Raw genomic sequence first — 14,441 nt, forward strand, 5'->3', positions numbered from 1 at the left:
TCTCTCAAAGTGTGAATGGATGACAAAATGCATCCAACAGTACTAAAGAGGCAGCTTCTGAAGAAGCTTATGATCCTGAGAACCCTGCAATAGCAGAGGTTAATACATGGGTGAACCTTATGGAAACACCTATAATTCATCATGGAGAAATCATCCAAATTTCTCATGGAAGGATCAACAAAAGCCTCAACAAGGCTTTAACAATGGTGGACGCAATAGGCTGAGCAATAGCAAGCCTTTTCCATCATCTTCTCAGCAACAGACAGAGAATTCTGACCAAAACACTTCTAATTTAGCCAATCTAGTCTCTGATCTGTCAAAAGCCACTTTCAGTTTCATGAGTGAAACAAGATCCTCCATCAGAAATCTGGAGGCACAAGTGGGCCAGCTGAGTAAGAATGTCAGTGAAACTCCTCCCAGTATTCTCCCAAGCAATACAGAAGAGAATCCAAAAGGAGAGTGCAAGGCCATTGATTTGATCAATGTGGCCGAATGCACAAGGGAGGAGGAGGACGAAAATCCTAGTGAGGAAGACCTCCTGGGACGTCCTTCAAGCAAGAAGGAGTTTCCTATTAAGGATCCAAAGGAATATGAGGCTCATACAGAGACCATAGAGATTCCATTAAATCTCCTTCTGCCATTCATGAGCTCTGAAGACTATTCTTCCTCTGAAGAGGATAAAGATGTGACTGGAGAGCAAGTTGCTCAATATTTAGGAGCTATCATGAAGCTGAATGCCAAGTTGTTTGGTAATGAGACTTGGGAAAGTGAACCTCCCTTGCTCATTAATGAACTAGATACCTGGACTCAGCAAACTCTACCTCAAAAGAAACAAGATCCTGGCAAGTTCTTAATACCTTGTACCATAGGCACCATGACCTTTGAAAAAGCTCTATGTGATTTAGGGTCAGGGATAAATCTTATGCCACTCTCTGTAATGGAGAAGCTAGGGATCATTGAGGTACAACCTGCCTTGTTCTCATTACAATTGGCAGACAAGTCATTGAGACAAGCTTATGGAATAGTAGAGGACGTGTTAGTAAAGGTTGAAGGCCTTTACATCCCTGCTGATTTCATAATCTTAGACACTAGGAAGGAAGAGGATGAATGCATTATCCTTGGAAGACCCTTCCTAGCCACAGCAGGAGCTGTGATAGATGTCAACAGAGGTGAATTAGTTCTTCAATTGAATGGGGACTACCTTGTGTTTAAGGCACATGGCCATCCCTCTGTGACAAAAGAGAGTAAGCATGAAGAGCTTCTCTCAGTTCAGTGTCAAGAAGAGCCCCCACAGTCAAATTCTAAGTTTGGTGTTAGGAGGCTACAACCAAACTCTAAGTTTGGTGTTAAGACCCCATATCCAAACTCTAAGTTTGGTGTTGGGACTATACAACATTGACCTGATCACCTTTGTGGCTCCATGAGAGCCACTGTCAAGCTATTGACATTAAAGAAGCGCTTGTTGGGAGGCAACCCAATTTTATTTATCTAATTTTTATTTTATTATTATTTTGTGTTTTATTAGGTACATGATCATGAGGAGTCACGAAAAAAATATAAAAATTAAAAACAGGATCAAAAACAGCAGAAGAAAAAATCACACCCTGGAGGAAGCACAGATTGGCGTTCAACGCCAGTAAGAAGCATCTGGCTGGCGTTCAACGCCAGAACAGAGCATCAACCTGGCGCTGAACTCCAGAAACAAGCAACATTCTGGCGCTGAACGCCAGGAATGTGCCTAGAGGAAAAGCTGGCGCTGAACGCCAGCAACAAGCATGAAACTGGCGTTCAACGCCAGAAACATGTTACATGTGGGCGTTGAACGCCCAGAATGTGCACCACTCGGCGTTTAAACGCCAGAATGGTGTGCAAAGGCATTTTACATGCCTATTTGGTGCAGGGATGGAATTCCTTGAACACCTCAGGATCTGTGGACCCCACAGGATCACCTCAGGATCTGTGGACCCCACAGGATCCCCACCTAACATATTCCCACCTTACCTCCTAATCCTATTTTACTCTTCCCCATGTCACACTTCCCAAAACCCTTCACCAATCACCTCAAACCCTCTTCCCAATCACCCCCTTCACCACTCACATCCATCCCCTCTTCCTCATAAACCCCACCCACCTTCAAAATTCAAAAACACTTTCCCACCCATTCCCACCCTAAATGGCCGAACCTACACTCTCCCCTTTCCCTATATATACCCTTCCATTCTACTTCATTTTCACACAACACTACCCCCTCTTCTATACCTTGGCCGAATCTACACTTCCCCTTCTCCTCCATATTCTCTTCTTCTTCTTTTTCTCTTCTTTCTTCTCTTGCTCGAGGACGAGCAATATTTTAAGTTTGGTGCGGTCAAAGCACAATCTTTTTTGTTTTCCACTACCATCAATGGCACCTAAGGCCGGAGAATCCTCTAGAAAAGGAAAAGGGAAGACAAAAGCTTCCACCTCTGAGCCATGGGAGATGGAAAGATTCATCTCCAAGAGCCATCAAGACCACTTCTATGATGTTGTGGCAAAGAAGAAGGTGATCCCTGAGGTCCCTTTCAAGCTCAAGAAAAATGAGTATCCGGAGATCCGACATGAGATCCGAAGAAGAGGTTGGGAAGTCCTAACCAACCCCATGCAACAAGTCGGAATCTTAATGGTTCAAGAGTTCTATGCCAATGCATGGATCACTAGGAACCATGATCAAAGTATGAACCCGAGTCCGAAGAATTATCTCACAATGGTTCGGGGAAAATACTTAGATTTTAGTCTGGAAAATGTGAGGTTGGCGTTCCACTTGCCCATGATGCAAGGAGATGTACGCCCCTACACTAGAAGGGTCAACTTTAATCAAAGGTTGGACCATGTCCTAATGGACATATGTGTGGAAGGAGCTCAATGGAAGAGAGACTCCAAAGGCAAGCCAGTTCAACTAAGAAGACTGGACCTCAAGCCTATAGCTAGAGGATGGTTGGAGTTCATTCAACGCTCCATCATTCCCACTAGCAACCGATCTGAAGTTACTGTGGATCGGGCCATCATGATTCATAGCATCATGATTGGAGAGGAAGTAGAAGTTCATGAGGTCATCTCCAATGAAATCTACAAAATAGCCGACAAGCCCTCCACCATGGCAAGGCTAGCTTTTCCTCACCTTATTTGCCATCTATGTTACTCAGCTGGAGTTATCATAGAAGGAGACATCTCCATTGAAGAGGATAAGCCCATCACCAAGAAGAGGATGGAGCAAGCAAGAGAGACCCTTCACGGTTCTCAAGAGATGCATGAGGAAGCTCATCATCAAGAAATCCCTGAGATGCCTCAAGGGATGCACTTTCCTCCCAACAACTATTGGGAACAACTCAACACTTCCTTAGAAGATTTGAGCCACAATGTGGAACAATTAAAGGTGGAACATCATGAGCACTCCATCATTCTCCATGAAATAAGAGAAGATCAAAGAGCAATGAGGGAGGAGCAACAAAGGCAAGGAAGGGACATAGAAGAACTTAAGGACATTGTTGGACCTTCAAGAAGAAGACGCCACTAAAGGTGGATTCATTTCTTGTTCTTATTTCTTTCTGTTTTTCGGTTTCTATGTTATGTTTATCTATATTTTGTGTCTCTACTTCATGATCATTAGTATGTAGTAACCATGTCTTAAAGTTATGAATAATTCCATTAATCCTTCACCTCTCTTAAATGAAAAATGTTTTAATTCAAAAGAACAAGAAGTACATGAATTTCGAATTTATCCTTGAATTTAATTTAATTATATTGATGTGGTGATAATACTTTTTGTTTTCTGAATGAATGCTTGAACAGTGCATATTTTTTATCTTGTTGTTTATGAATGTTAAAATTGTTGGCTCTTGAAAGAATGATGAACAAAGAGAAATGTTATTGATAATCTGAAAAATCATGAAATTGATTCTTGAAGCAAGAAAAAGCAGTGAAAAACAAAAGCTTGCGGAAAAAAATTTGGCGAAAAAAATAGAAAGAAAAAGAAAAAGCAAGCAGAAAAAGCCAATAGCCCTTAAAACCAAAAGGCAAGGGTAAAAAGGATCCAAGGCTTTGAGCATCAATGGATAGGAGGGCCCAAGGAAATAAAATCCAGGCCTAAGCGGCTAAATCAAGCTGTCCCTAACCATGTACTTGTGTCATGAAGGTCCAAGTGAAAAGCTTGAGACTGAGTGGTTAAAGTCGTGATCCAAAGCAAAAGAGTGTGCTTAAGAGCTCTGGACACCTCTAACTGGGGACTCTAGCAAAGCTGAGTCACAATCTGAAAAGGTTCACCCAGTCATGTGTCTGTGGCATTTATGTATCCGGTGGTAATACTGGACAACAAAGTGATTAGGGCCACGGCCAAGACTCATAAGTAGCTGTCTTCAAGAATCAACATGCTTAACTAGGAAAGTCAATAACACTATCCAAAATTCTAAGTTCCTAGAGAAGCCAATCATTCAGAACTTCAAAGGAAAAAGTGAGATGCCAAAACTGTTCAGAAGCAAAAAGCTACAAGTCCCGCTCATCTAATTATAATTAATATTCATTGATATTCTGGAATTTATAGTATATTCTCTTACTTTTATCCTAATTGATTTTCAGTTGCTTGGGGACAAGCAACAATTTAAGTTTGGTGTTGTGATGAGCGGATAATTTATACGCTTTTTGGCATTATTTTTAGGTAGTTTTTAGTAAGTTCAAGCTACTTTTAGGGATGTTTTCATTAGTTTTTATGTTAAATTCACATTTCTGGACTTTACTATGAGTTTGTGTGTTTTTCTGGGATTTCAGGTAATTTCTGGCTGAAATTGAGGGACTTGAGCAAAACTCTGAAAAAGACTGACAAAAGGACTGCTGATGCTGTTGGAATCTGACCTCCCTGCACTCGAAATGGATTTTCTGGCGCTACAGAACTCCAAATGGCGCGCTCTTAACGGCGTAGTAAAGTAGACATCCAGAGCTTTCCAGCAATATATAATAGTCCATACTTTACTCGGAAATTGACGACGTAACTTGGCGTTGAACGCCAAGTACATGCTGATGTCTGGAGTTAAACGCCAGAAACACGTCATGATCCGGAGTTGAACGCCCAAAACACGTTATAACTTGGCGTTCAACTCCAAGAAAAGCCTCAGCTCATGGATAGATCAAGCTCAGCCCAAACATACACCAAGTGGGCCCCGGAAGTGAATTTATGCATCAATTACTTACTCATGTAAACCCTAGTAGCTAGTTTAGTATAAATAAGACTTTTTACTAGTGTATTAGTCATCTTTGGATGCCTAGTCCTTAGACCAGGGGGGCTGGCCATTCGGCCATGCCTGAACCTTTCACTTATGTATTTTCAACGGTGGAGTTTCTACACACCATAGATTAAGGGTGTGGAGCTCTGCTGTACCTCAAGTTTCAATACAATTACTATTACTTTCTATTCAATTCTCTTTTATTCTTATTCCAAGATATACGTTGCATAACACTTTGATGAATGTGATGATCCGTGACACTCATCATCATTCTCACCTATGAACGCGCGTGACTGACAACCACTTCCGTTCTACCTTAGGCTAGGCGCATATCTCTTAGATTCCCCCAACAGAATCTTCGTGGTATAAGCTAGATAGATGGCGGCATTCATGGGGATCCAGAAAGTCTAACCTTGTCTGTGGTATTCCGAGTAGGATCCCGGGAATCCGGAAAGTCTAACCTTGTCTGTGGTATTCCGAGTAGGATTCCGGTATTGAATGACTGTGACGAGCTTCAAACTCCTGAAGGTTGGGCGTGATGACAAACGCAAAAGAATCAATGGATTCTACTCCAACCTGATTGAGAACCGACAGATGATTAGCCGTGCTGTGACAGAGCATTTGGACCATTTTCACTGAGAGGATGGGATGTAGCTATCAACAAGGGTGATGCCTCCAGATGATTAGCCGTGCAGTGACAGCGCATAGGACCATTTTCCCGAGAGGATTGAAAGTAGCCATTGATGATGGTGATGCCCTACATACAGCTTACCATGGAAAAGAGTAAAAAGAATTGGATGAAAGCAATAAGAAAGTAGAGATTCGAAAGGATTCTAGCATCTCCACACGCCTATCTGAAATTCCCACTATTGATTTACATAAGTATTCCTATCCCTTTTTTATTTTATTTATCTTTTAATTATCTAATCCAATTACATTTGACCCTATGAATCCACTTAACTGAGATTTACAAGGTGACCATAGCTTGCTTCATACCAACAATCTCTATGGGATCGACCCTTACTCACGTAAGGTATTACTTGGATGACCCAGTACACTTGCTGGTTAAGTTGAACGGAGTTGTGAAGCTTCTCTAACAGTGCTTGGAACTCTTGTATCACAATTTCATCCACCAACGCTCAAGTCAGAAATGATACAGATGGCACTGAGAGTCAGAGTGGTAGTGACGTACTGTGGGAGAGGGGTAGGGCCCTCCCCATATATACCCTGTCAGGGGTGGGTTCCACAAGGACAGGCCCATCTTCCTAGAAGTTTCCCTACACAGCTATTGCATGGTGGGGTTGTAAAGGGACAAGTGTCTGCGTCGGTTTCCCGGTTCGGGTCCGTCGTCCAGGTCAGGTCGATCGCCCGATTCGGGATACCGCGCCAACTGGGCCGGGCCATAACAGTGCCCCCAACGTGCCAGCTAAGGCCGAGAGCGCCGTTGTTGGCGTGTTTCAATCCTTTTGTTTCATCACGAGGTTGGCCGCTCATGGTTGGTGCATGCCTCCTATGCGCGAGTTAGTTTCGTTGTTTTGGGGAAGCGCAGTTTGTTGCCTCGTTCCTCGCGCCTGCCATTAAGTGCATTTATGGGTGATTTGAAAGCTTGGGGAAAAGTTTATTTTACCCCTGTCTTTCGCTCTTCTTCATGGTAGTTTCGCTTTGCTTTTATTTTTCCTTTCTTTGCCTCAGTGTTTCAGTTTCTCACTCCCCCAAATTGCTACCACACAATCTCCCTTTCCACATTTTTCTAAAGGTCTTTGTTCCCAATGGCCCTTGATTCGTCCAAATCTTCACAGCACGTCCCAGTTTCTTTTGATCATCATCGTCCCAGTTTTCGTCGATCATCATCATTCTGGTAAGTTCTTTTTCTTTTTCTTATTTTGGCTAGTTTAACCTTGCTGTTAAGCCACTCGTTCTTCTATTTCAATTTTGTATGCGCACTATACATTTTGTTGAATGCTTGAATAGTTTCAGTACATAGGCATTAGGGGGTAACCATTTTAGGCTTTTGATGTTTAGACTTCGTTTTTTACCATAGATTTAGGCTTTGCTTAACTATAGACCTTGGGTAGGCAGATAGTAGTTTTCTGGTATTAGTGCCGGTTTTCCGACCTCTTAGACTATCTTTGAATGTTGTCCCCACTATAGGTATGTCCCAGCATCCTGTCATGAGGGTTCCCGTCGTGAGAGCGCCCTACGACCGATATGCCTAGGTGACCTTAGACTTGAAGGAAACCCCCAACCAAATGACGGTAGAGGAACTCACGGAGTTCCGACAAGCTGAGTATCTCTGTGGAGGGGGCAACGAGGAGGCCAACTATGAGGTTTTCATCCCTACTGCTCATGAGCAGATATTCCACCTAAACCTACACACTCCCCGAGTTGCCGATTGGATCTGGGTATATAAAGCAATGTTTACTAGCTTGGGAGTCCGCCTACCCTTCTCCGCCTTTCAGATGGCGCTGCTAAACCGGTGTGACATGGCGCCGTCCCAACTACATCCAAACAACTGGGCCTCTATCCGCTGTTTTGAGATGGTCTGCAAATTTTTAGAGCTACCGGCCTCAGTGGAGGTCTTCTTATTTCTCTTTACCCTAACGAACCCTTCAAAGGAGGAAAAAGCCAAGAAGGGATTCATGTCGTTCCGGTTAGCCCAGGGCCAAAGAATCTTTGGTCTGTTCAAGGATTCGTATCATGGCTTCAAGGATAGATACTTTAAGGTTCGTCCTGCCGCTGGTCGGCACCCCTTCTGGCTGACCCTGGAGGGAGAACACCACATCCCGACCTATTGGAGCTTCGAGACGGGGGTGAACACCTTCACAAAAGTGACATATAAGGGGTTGTCCCCTGAGAATAAGAGGGTTACCGACATTCTGTTGGCTATCTTTAGCAAGAACCACGTTAACCCCCATCTCCTCATGGGTGATCGGGATATGGCTAGGAGTTATATAGGTGGGTGGTCGTCGAGTCGAGTTCTCATATTTATTTGTTCATTTTCCTTAATTTGCTTTTCGACTAACAGGCTTTCATATTTTATCGCAGTATCAATGGCTGGCGAACTAGTTGGACTTGATGCTTTGTTCAATACTTTTCTCTTTGAGACTAGTGACGATGACTCTGCCACCCATACCAACAAAGTGCCGTATCCTTCCGCCGTCTAGACCGATGCCCAGTCCTAGCCCACACAAGGAGAGGTGGCCAGGACCAGCTCTGGTCCGAGTCCCCAACCAGAAGTTGAAACTGAGGGAAGAGGCCCTGAGGTTATTGTCGTCGAGAACCCGAGGAAAAGGAAACCGTCCTCCAGCCCTGAGGGGGTCCTCACGGTGATGGAGAAGAATTTTGATGCCAGCACCTTTATCGACTCCCAGCTCCTTCCTGGCACATAGGACTTCTTCCTTGGTGGGGATCTCGCTTCTCAAGCAAAGTAGGTTTACCGTACCTTGCTCCGAGCAGGTGCTATCGTAAGGAAGGCGGAGCCCATCTTGGTGGGAGCTCAGAGTCTCGAAAATAAGCTTCAATCTTATGTCAGCGCTAATGGAAGTATAAAGCTGAGGTGAAGTCATTGCAGACTCAGTTGGCTGCTGCTGAGGAGAAGGTCAAGACTTCTGACATGGCTGTGGAGCGATTTATGGAACGGGAGCTTATCTTGGAGAGTCAGCTTAGTGCTGCTCAAGGTCGGGTTGTAGAGTTAGAGAAGGAGTGTGACGATGCCCTCTCGTCGGCAAAGGCGGCCCAGACTGAAACTGGTGAGTTGAAGAAGTACAAGAGACCATGAAGCAGGTTAAGGGTGCCATTTTGGCGACTGAGGAGGCCATCAAGGCTCAAGTGAAGCTGTTGGCTCCCGACTTCGACACCTCCGCCGTCAGCGTTTTCAATACCATCAAGGATGGCAAGATTGTCGATATCCCGAAGAAGTGATGTAATCTCACTTGTTGTTTTTTGTTTGGATTTTGTTTTCCGTTTTGTCGGCATGTAACAAATTACTCGTTCACCGTTTTATCGGTAATTAACTTGCTCAATGTTTCCTTACCGTGTTGTTGGTAATAAGCTAGTCGCTTATACTTGTTTACCGTTTCGTTGGTAAGTAGTGACGCCAGGTCGTAGCTTTTACCATTTTAGTAGCCGTTTATCATGCCATTTATTACTTCAGTGGTTCCTGGGGTGATCAGTCCCGGGATACTGTGTCGTTCTGGCGTTGATTACTTCTACTTGGAAAAGTATTTTGATTAATTTGAATAATATTAAATACAAAAAAAGGAGGTGAAGAATTACAAATAGACGACTAATGGGAAATAAACAACCAATGGCAAATAATATGAACATAAAGCGATAAAGGAGGTGACGAATAGCAAATAAACAACTAATGGAAAATAAACAACCAATGGCAAATAATATGAACCTAAAGCGATACGGGTCTTACTAAACCGATTAAACCGGCAGACCGCTTGCTCGCTGGGTGTTGCTCGGTTTCTAGGAATAGAACCTTCTTAGGTTGCTCGCGTTCCAGGTTTTGGGAACTTCCCTGCCGTCTAGTCATTCCAATTTATAGGCGCCGTTGCCGAGCACCTCCTTCACCCTGTATGGGCCTTCCTAATTCGCCGCCAACTTTTCTTCCCCAGGTGTCGGGAGTCCAACATAGTTGCACCGTAAGACCAGGTCGCCCTGCTCAAACTCTCTTGTGAGTACTTAGGCGTTGTAATGCAGGGCCATCCTTTGTTTCCACGACTTCTTCGACTCCTTCAAAAAGTAGTCATGGGCTCGGTTCCCCGATCTCCACGGGTATTACCGCATCCACCCCGTAGGTGAGCCGGAAGGGCGTCTCCCCGGTAGATGAATGCTGAGTTGTGCAGTATGACCAGAGAGGCTAACTCGTTTGCCCATACTCCCTTCTTTTGGTCAAGTCGCTTCTTGAGGCCTTGTAGGATGACCTTGTTCACAGCTTCGACTTGGCATTGGTTTGGGGGTGCTCAACAGATGAAAGTTTTTGCCTTATGCCAAAGCCGGCGAGGAACTCTTCGAATTTCTTATCGGCAAATTGTGTCCCATTGTCCAAGATAATGACCTTCGGGACCCCAAATCTGGCTATTACTTGTCTCCACATGAACTTCCAACAATTAGCTGAGGATATGCTGGCCAGCGGCTCGACCTCTACCCACTTGGTATAATAGTCGATGGCGACAATTAGGTACTTGACTTGTCCCAGTCTGACCGATAAAGGCCTTAAGAGATCGACTCCCCATTGTGAGAATAGTCGAGAGGCCATCAGTAGGCTTAGTTCGGCTACTGGCGCTTTGTGAAAGTTGGCATTCTCTTGGCATCTTCTGCACCTCTTTACGAACTCTTTGGAATCCGCCATTATTGAGGACCAGTAATAACCAACCCTGACGAGTTTCCGGGCTAAAGTCTTCCCTTCGATGTGGTAGCTACAACATCCTTCATGGACCTCGCTTGACACGTAGTCCGTTTGGTCGGGGCGCAGGCACTTCAATAGGGGTTGGCTGAGCCCTTTCTTAAACAGTTGGCCTTGTATTATCATATACTTGGCCGCTTCTCTTCTTAGCGCCTTTGTCATCTTGTCGTCACTCGAGAGCTTGTCCTTTCCCAAGAAATCAATAATTGGGTCCACCCAGGAGGGTGGGTAGGTTGCCCGTGTTATATGCAGGGTCACCATTGGTTCCTTCACTAGACCTTGAATCAGAGATCGGTTTCCTATTCCTGGCTTTGTGCTCGCCAGTTTTGATAGGAAGTCCGCCCAGGTGTTCCTCTTTCTCGGAACGTGCTGAACCATGACTTCATCGGACTCCTCGCTCAACTTTTTTACCTTCTCCAAATATTTTTTCAATAGTGAATCTCTGGCTTTGTACGTTCCATTAATCTGTGAAGTCACGACTTGAGAGTCGCTACACACTTCTACTCTGGTGGCCACGACTTCTCTTGCCAGGACTAGGCCGCCAAGAAGGGCCTCATATTCCGCTTGATTATTAGACACCGGGAATTCAAACTTGACCAATTGCTAATATGTGACTTCGGTTGGACTTTCCAGGATGATCCCCGTTCCCCCGAACGTTTGGTTTGAGGCTCCGTCCACATGGAGCTTCCACTGTGTGCTCGGCACCTCGGGAGGGCTTCCCATTACTTCTACCAGAAAGTTAGCCATGGCTTGGGCCTTGATCGCATGTCTGGATTTGTACTGCAAGTCATATTGAGACAGTTCGATTGCCCAGGTCATCATCCTGCCCACCAGATCGGGTTTCTGGAGTACTTGGTGTTGGTGGATTGCCTTGTCCGTCCTGACGATTATCTGGTGTCCTTGGAAGTACTGTCACAACCTACGGGAGGAGGTTAGGAGTGCGTATGCTAGCTTCTCCAGCTTACTGTACCTTAGCTCCGCCCCTTGTAACGCCTTACTTATGAAATAGATTGGTTGCTGGATCTTTCCTTCTTCTCACAGCAAGACTGTTGCCAAAGCCTCATCAGTTATTGCTAAGTACAGATACAGCGCCTCTCCATTCTTAGGTTTCCCGAGGACATGCGGTGCCGAGCTTATATCCTTGAAGTACTTGAAGGCTTCTTCACATGCTGGGGTCCATTCGAACACTATCCCCTTTTTCATCAAGTTGAAGAACGGCAGAGCTTTGGCGGTCGAGGCTCCGAGGAAGCGGGATAGTGCGGTGAGCCTTCCCGCCAATCTTTGGACATCTTTTACGCATCCCGGGCTCTTCATTTGTAAGATTGCTTCACATTTCTCCAGGTTGACCTCCACTCCTCTTTGGGTTATCATAAAGCCCAAGAATTTCCTGGCTTCCATGGCGAAGGTGCACTTGAGCGGGTTATGCTTCATGCCGTGCCGCCGAAGAGATGCAAACACGCTCTCTAGGTCACGATGAGGTCCTCAGCCATGGTGGTCTTTACCAGAATGTCATCTACGTACACTTCCATCATCTTGCCGATAAGATCATTGAATATCTTGTTCATTAGCCTTTGGTACGTAGCTCCTGCATTCTTTAGCCCGAACGGCATCACCTTATAGCAGTACGTTCCCCCTGGCATTATGAACGCTGTCTTCTCCTCATCTGGCCAGTGCATCGGTATCTGGTTGTAGTCAGAGTATGCGTCCATGAAACTCAGATACCGGTATCCCGCCGCCGCGTCAACAAGAGCATCAATGTTAGTGAGGGAGAAAGAATCTTTGAGGCATGCCTTGTTAAGGTCAGAATAGTCCACGCACATTCTTCATTTCCCATTGGGCTTTTTGACCAAGACTACATTCGATAGCCAAGTCGAGTAGTCCAGTGCCTGGATGAAACCTGCTTCTAGCAGGCTGGCCGTTTGTCTGGTCACCTCGTCAGCTCTTTCCTAGGACATTTTCTTCCTCCTTTGTGCCACTAGCTTAGCTTCCGCCTTCACAACTTGGTGGTGTGACATGATCTGGGGGTCAATTCCTGGCATGTCAGCTGGTGTCCAGGCAAACAGGTCGCCGTTTTCCCGGATCATCTCCACCAATGGTTCTTTTAAGTCATGAGGGAGGTTCCTGTTTACGAAGGTGAACTTTCCTTCCGAGTCGCTGACCCTGAACTTCTTAAGGTCTCCTTCGGGTTCTGGCATGGGATTGTCGTCGACTCGCGCGTCTAGATTGGCTAGGAAGACCCCGAATGCTTTTTGGACTTCTTCCTTAGGGAGAGACTGGCGTTGTCACAAGCAACCGCCGTTTCCAAATCTCCCCTGATGGATCCAGCCGACCCATCATCATCAACAAACTTCATCTTCAATAGCTTTGTAGAAATCACTACTCCGAACTCATTGATAGTTTTTCTTCCCAAGATGAGGTTGTAGGCCGTGGAGTCTCTTAAGACCACGAACTCCGCCATTACCGACCTCTTCCCTCGTCCTCCTCCTATGGATACTGGCAGGGAGACTATCCCTTCAGGTTTGATGAAGTTATCACCTAAGCCGACCACGCCGTGTTGGTGGGTCTTCAAATCGGTGTCTCGGAGGCCCAAAGCATCAAACACATTGCGGAACATGATGTTCGAATAAACTCCAGTGTCGACTAGGATTCGTTTTACTAAGCCAGATCCAACTCTAGTCGTGATCACCATGGGAGGGTTCTCCAGCACATCGTTAAACCATTGGTCCTCGGGCCCGAATGATATTGACGGTATCCTCCTGGAGGGAGGCACGGAACTGGATGATGACACGGCTAAAACTTTGGCGTCTTTTCTGCTTGCCAACTTCGTCCTAGGAGCCACGTCTCTCCCGACCACGACGTTCATGATGGTGAGGCCGCCAGATCGATCACGATCCCGCCTCCTAGGTTTCTTTATAAGGTGAGAGAACTCTGCCAACTTGCCTTTCCGGATCGCCTGCTCCAGAGCATCTTTTAGGTCAGAACAATCTTGGGTCTTGTGGCCGTAGCCCTTGTGGTAGTCACAATAGAGGTTTTTGTTCCCTCTAGTTCTATTCTTGAGTTGTCGGGGCTTCGACAGGATGCCTTTGTCGGCAATCTACTGGTAAACTTCACAATTGGGGCTGCCAGGGGGTGTAGTTGGTAAACTTTCCTACCCGGGAGAACGGCTTGAAGGTTTTAGCTGGAGCTCCATCCTTGGAGTGCTCCCTGGGCCTTTTCCCGTTACCGAGCTGACGAGCATGGTTGTAGGCGGGCTGCCACTTGTTGGCTGCAACAATCTGGCTAAACTCCTTGTCATTGATATACTCCCGAGCTACATTTTGGTTCCTGAAATCTTCATTTAGCAACCCATTCATCAAGCATAAACTGGCCACCGAGTCAGTTAGGTCGTCGATCTCCAAGCACTCGTCATTGAACCTATCCAAGTATTTCCTGGTCGGTTCGCTGCTTCTTTGTGTCACCCCCAAAAAGTTGATCGGGTGCTTTGCTTTAGCAATACGTGTAGTAAACTGGGCTAGAAAGGCGCGGGTGATGTCCGTGAACGTCGTCATGGAGCCTTGTGGGAGAGCGTTGAACCAGCGGATTGCCGGCCCCGCTAGGGTTACAGGGAAGGCACAACACCTCACTTCATCACCCACCCCTTTCAAATTTATCCTGACCTCGAAGGCCGTTAGATGTTCTTGGGGGTTTTGGGTCCCATCATACCTCATGTCTGTTGGCTTATCGAAGTGCTTCGGTAGCCAGACCTCGAGGATCGAATGGTGGAAGGGGGTTGCTCCCAT

At 45.7% G+C, this 14,441-nt stretch overlaps 1 protein-coding gene across 1 annotated transcript; it reads right to left on the reverse strand.

Moving 5' to 3' along the window:
- Window positions 1-12,889: 12,889 nt before the first annotated feature.
- LOC112709285 (uncharacterized) lies at window positions 12,890-14,441 on the reverse strand. Its single transcript, XM_025761178.1, has 2 exons — window positions 13,815-14,441; window positions 12,890-13,756 (listed from the first exon to the last, which is right to left on the reverse strand). The coding sequence occupies exons 1-2, from the start codon at window positions 14,439-14,441 to the stop codon at window positions 12,890-12,892; spliced, it is 1,494 nt and encodes a 497-aa protein (XP_025616963.1).

This window comes from Arachis hypogaea, chromosome 9 (assembly GCF_003086295.3).
Source record: "Arachis hypogaea cultivar Tifrunner chromosome 9, arahy.Tifrunner.gnm2.J5K5, whole genome shotgun sequence".
In the NCBI taxonomy this organism is placed as follows: Eukaryota; Viridiplantae; Streptophyta; class Magnoliopsida; order Fabales; family Fabaceae; genus Arachis; species Arachis hypogaea.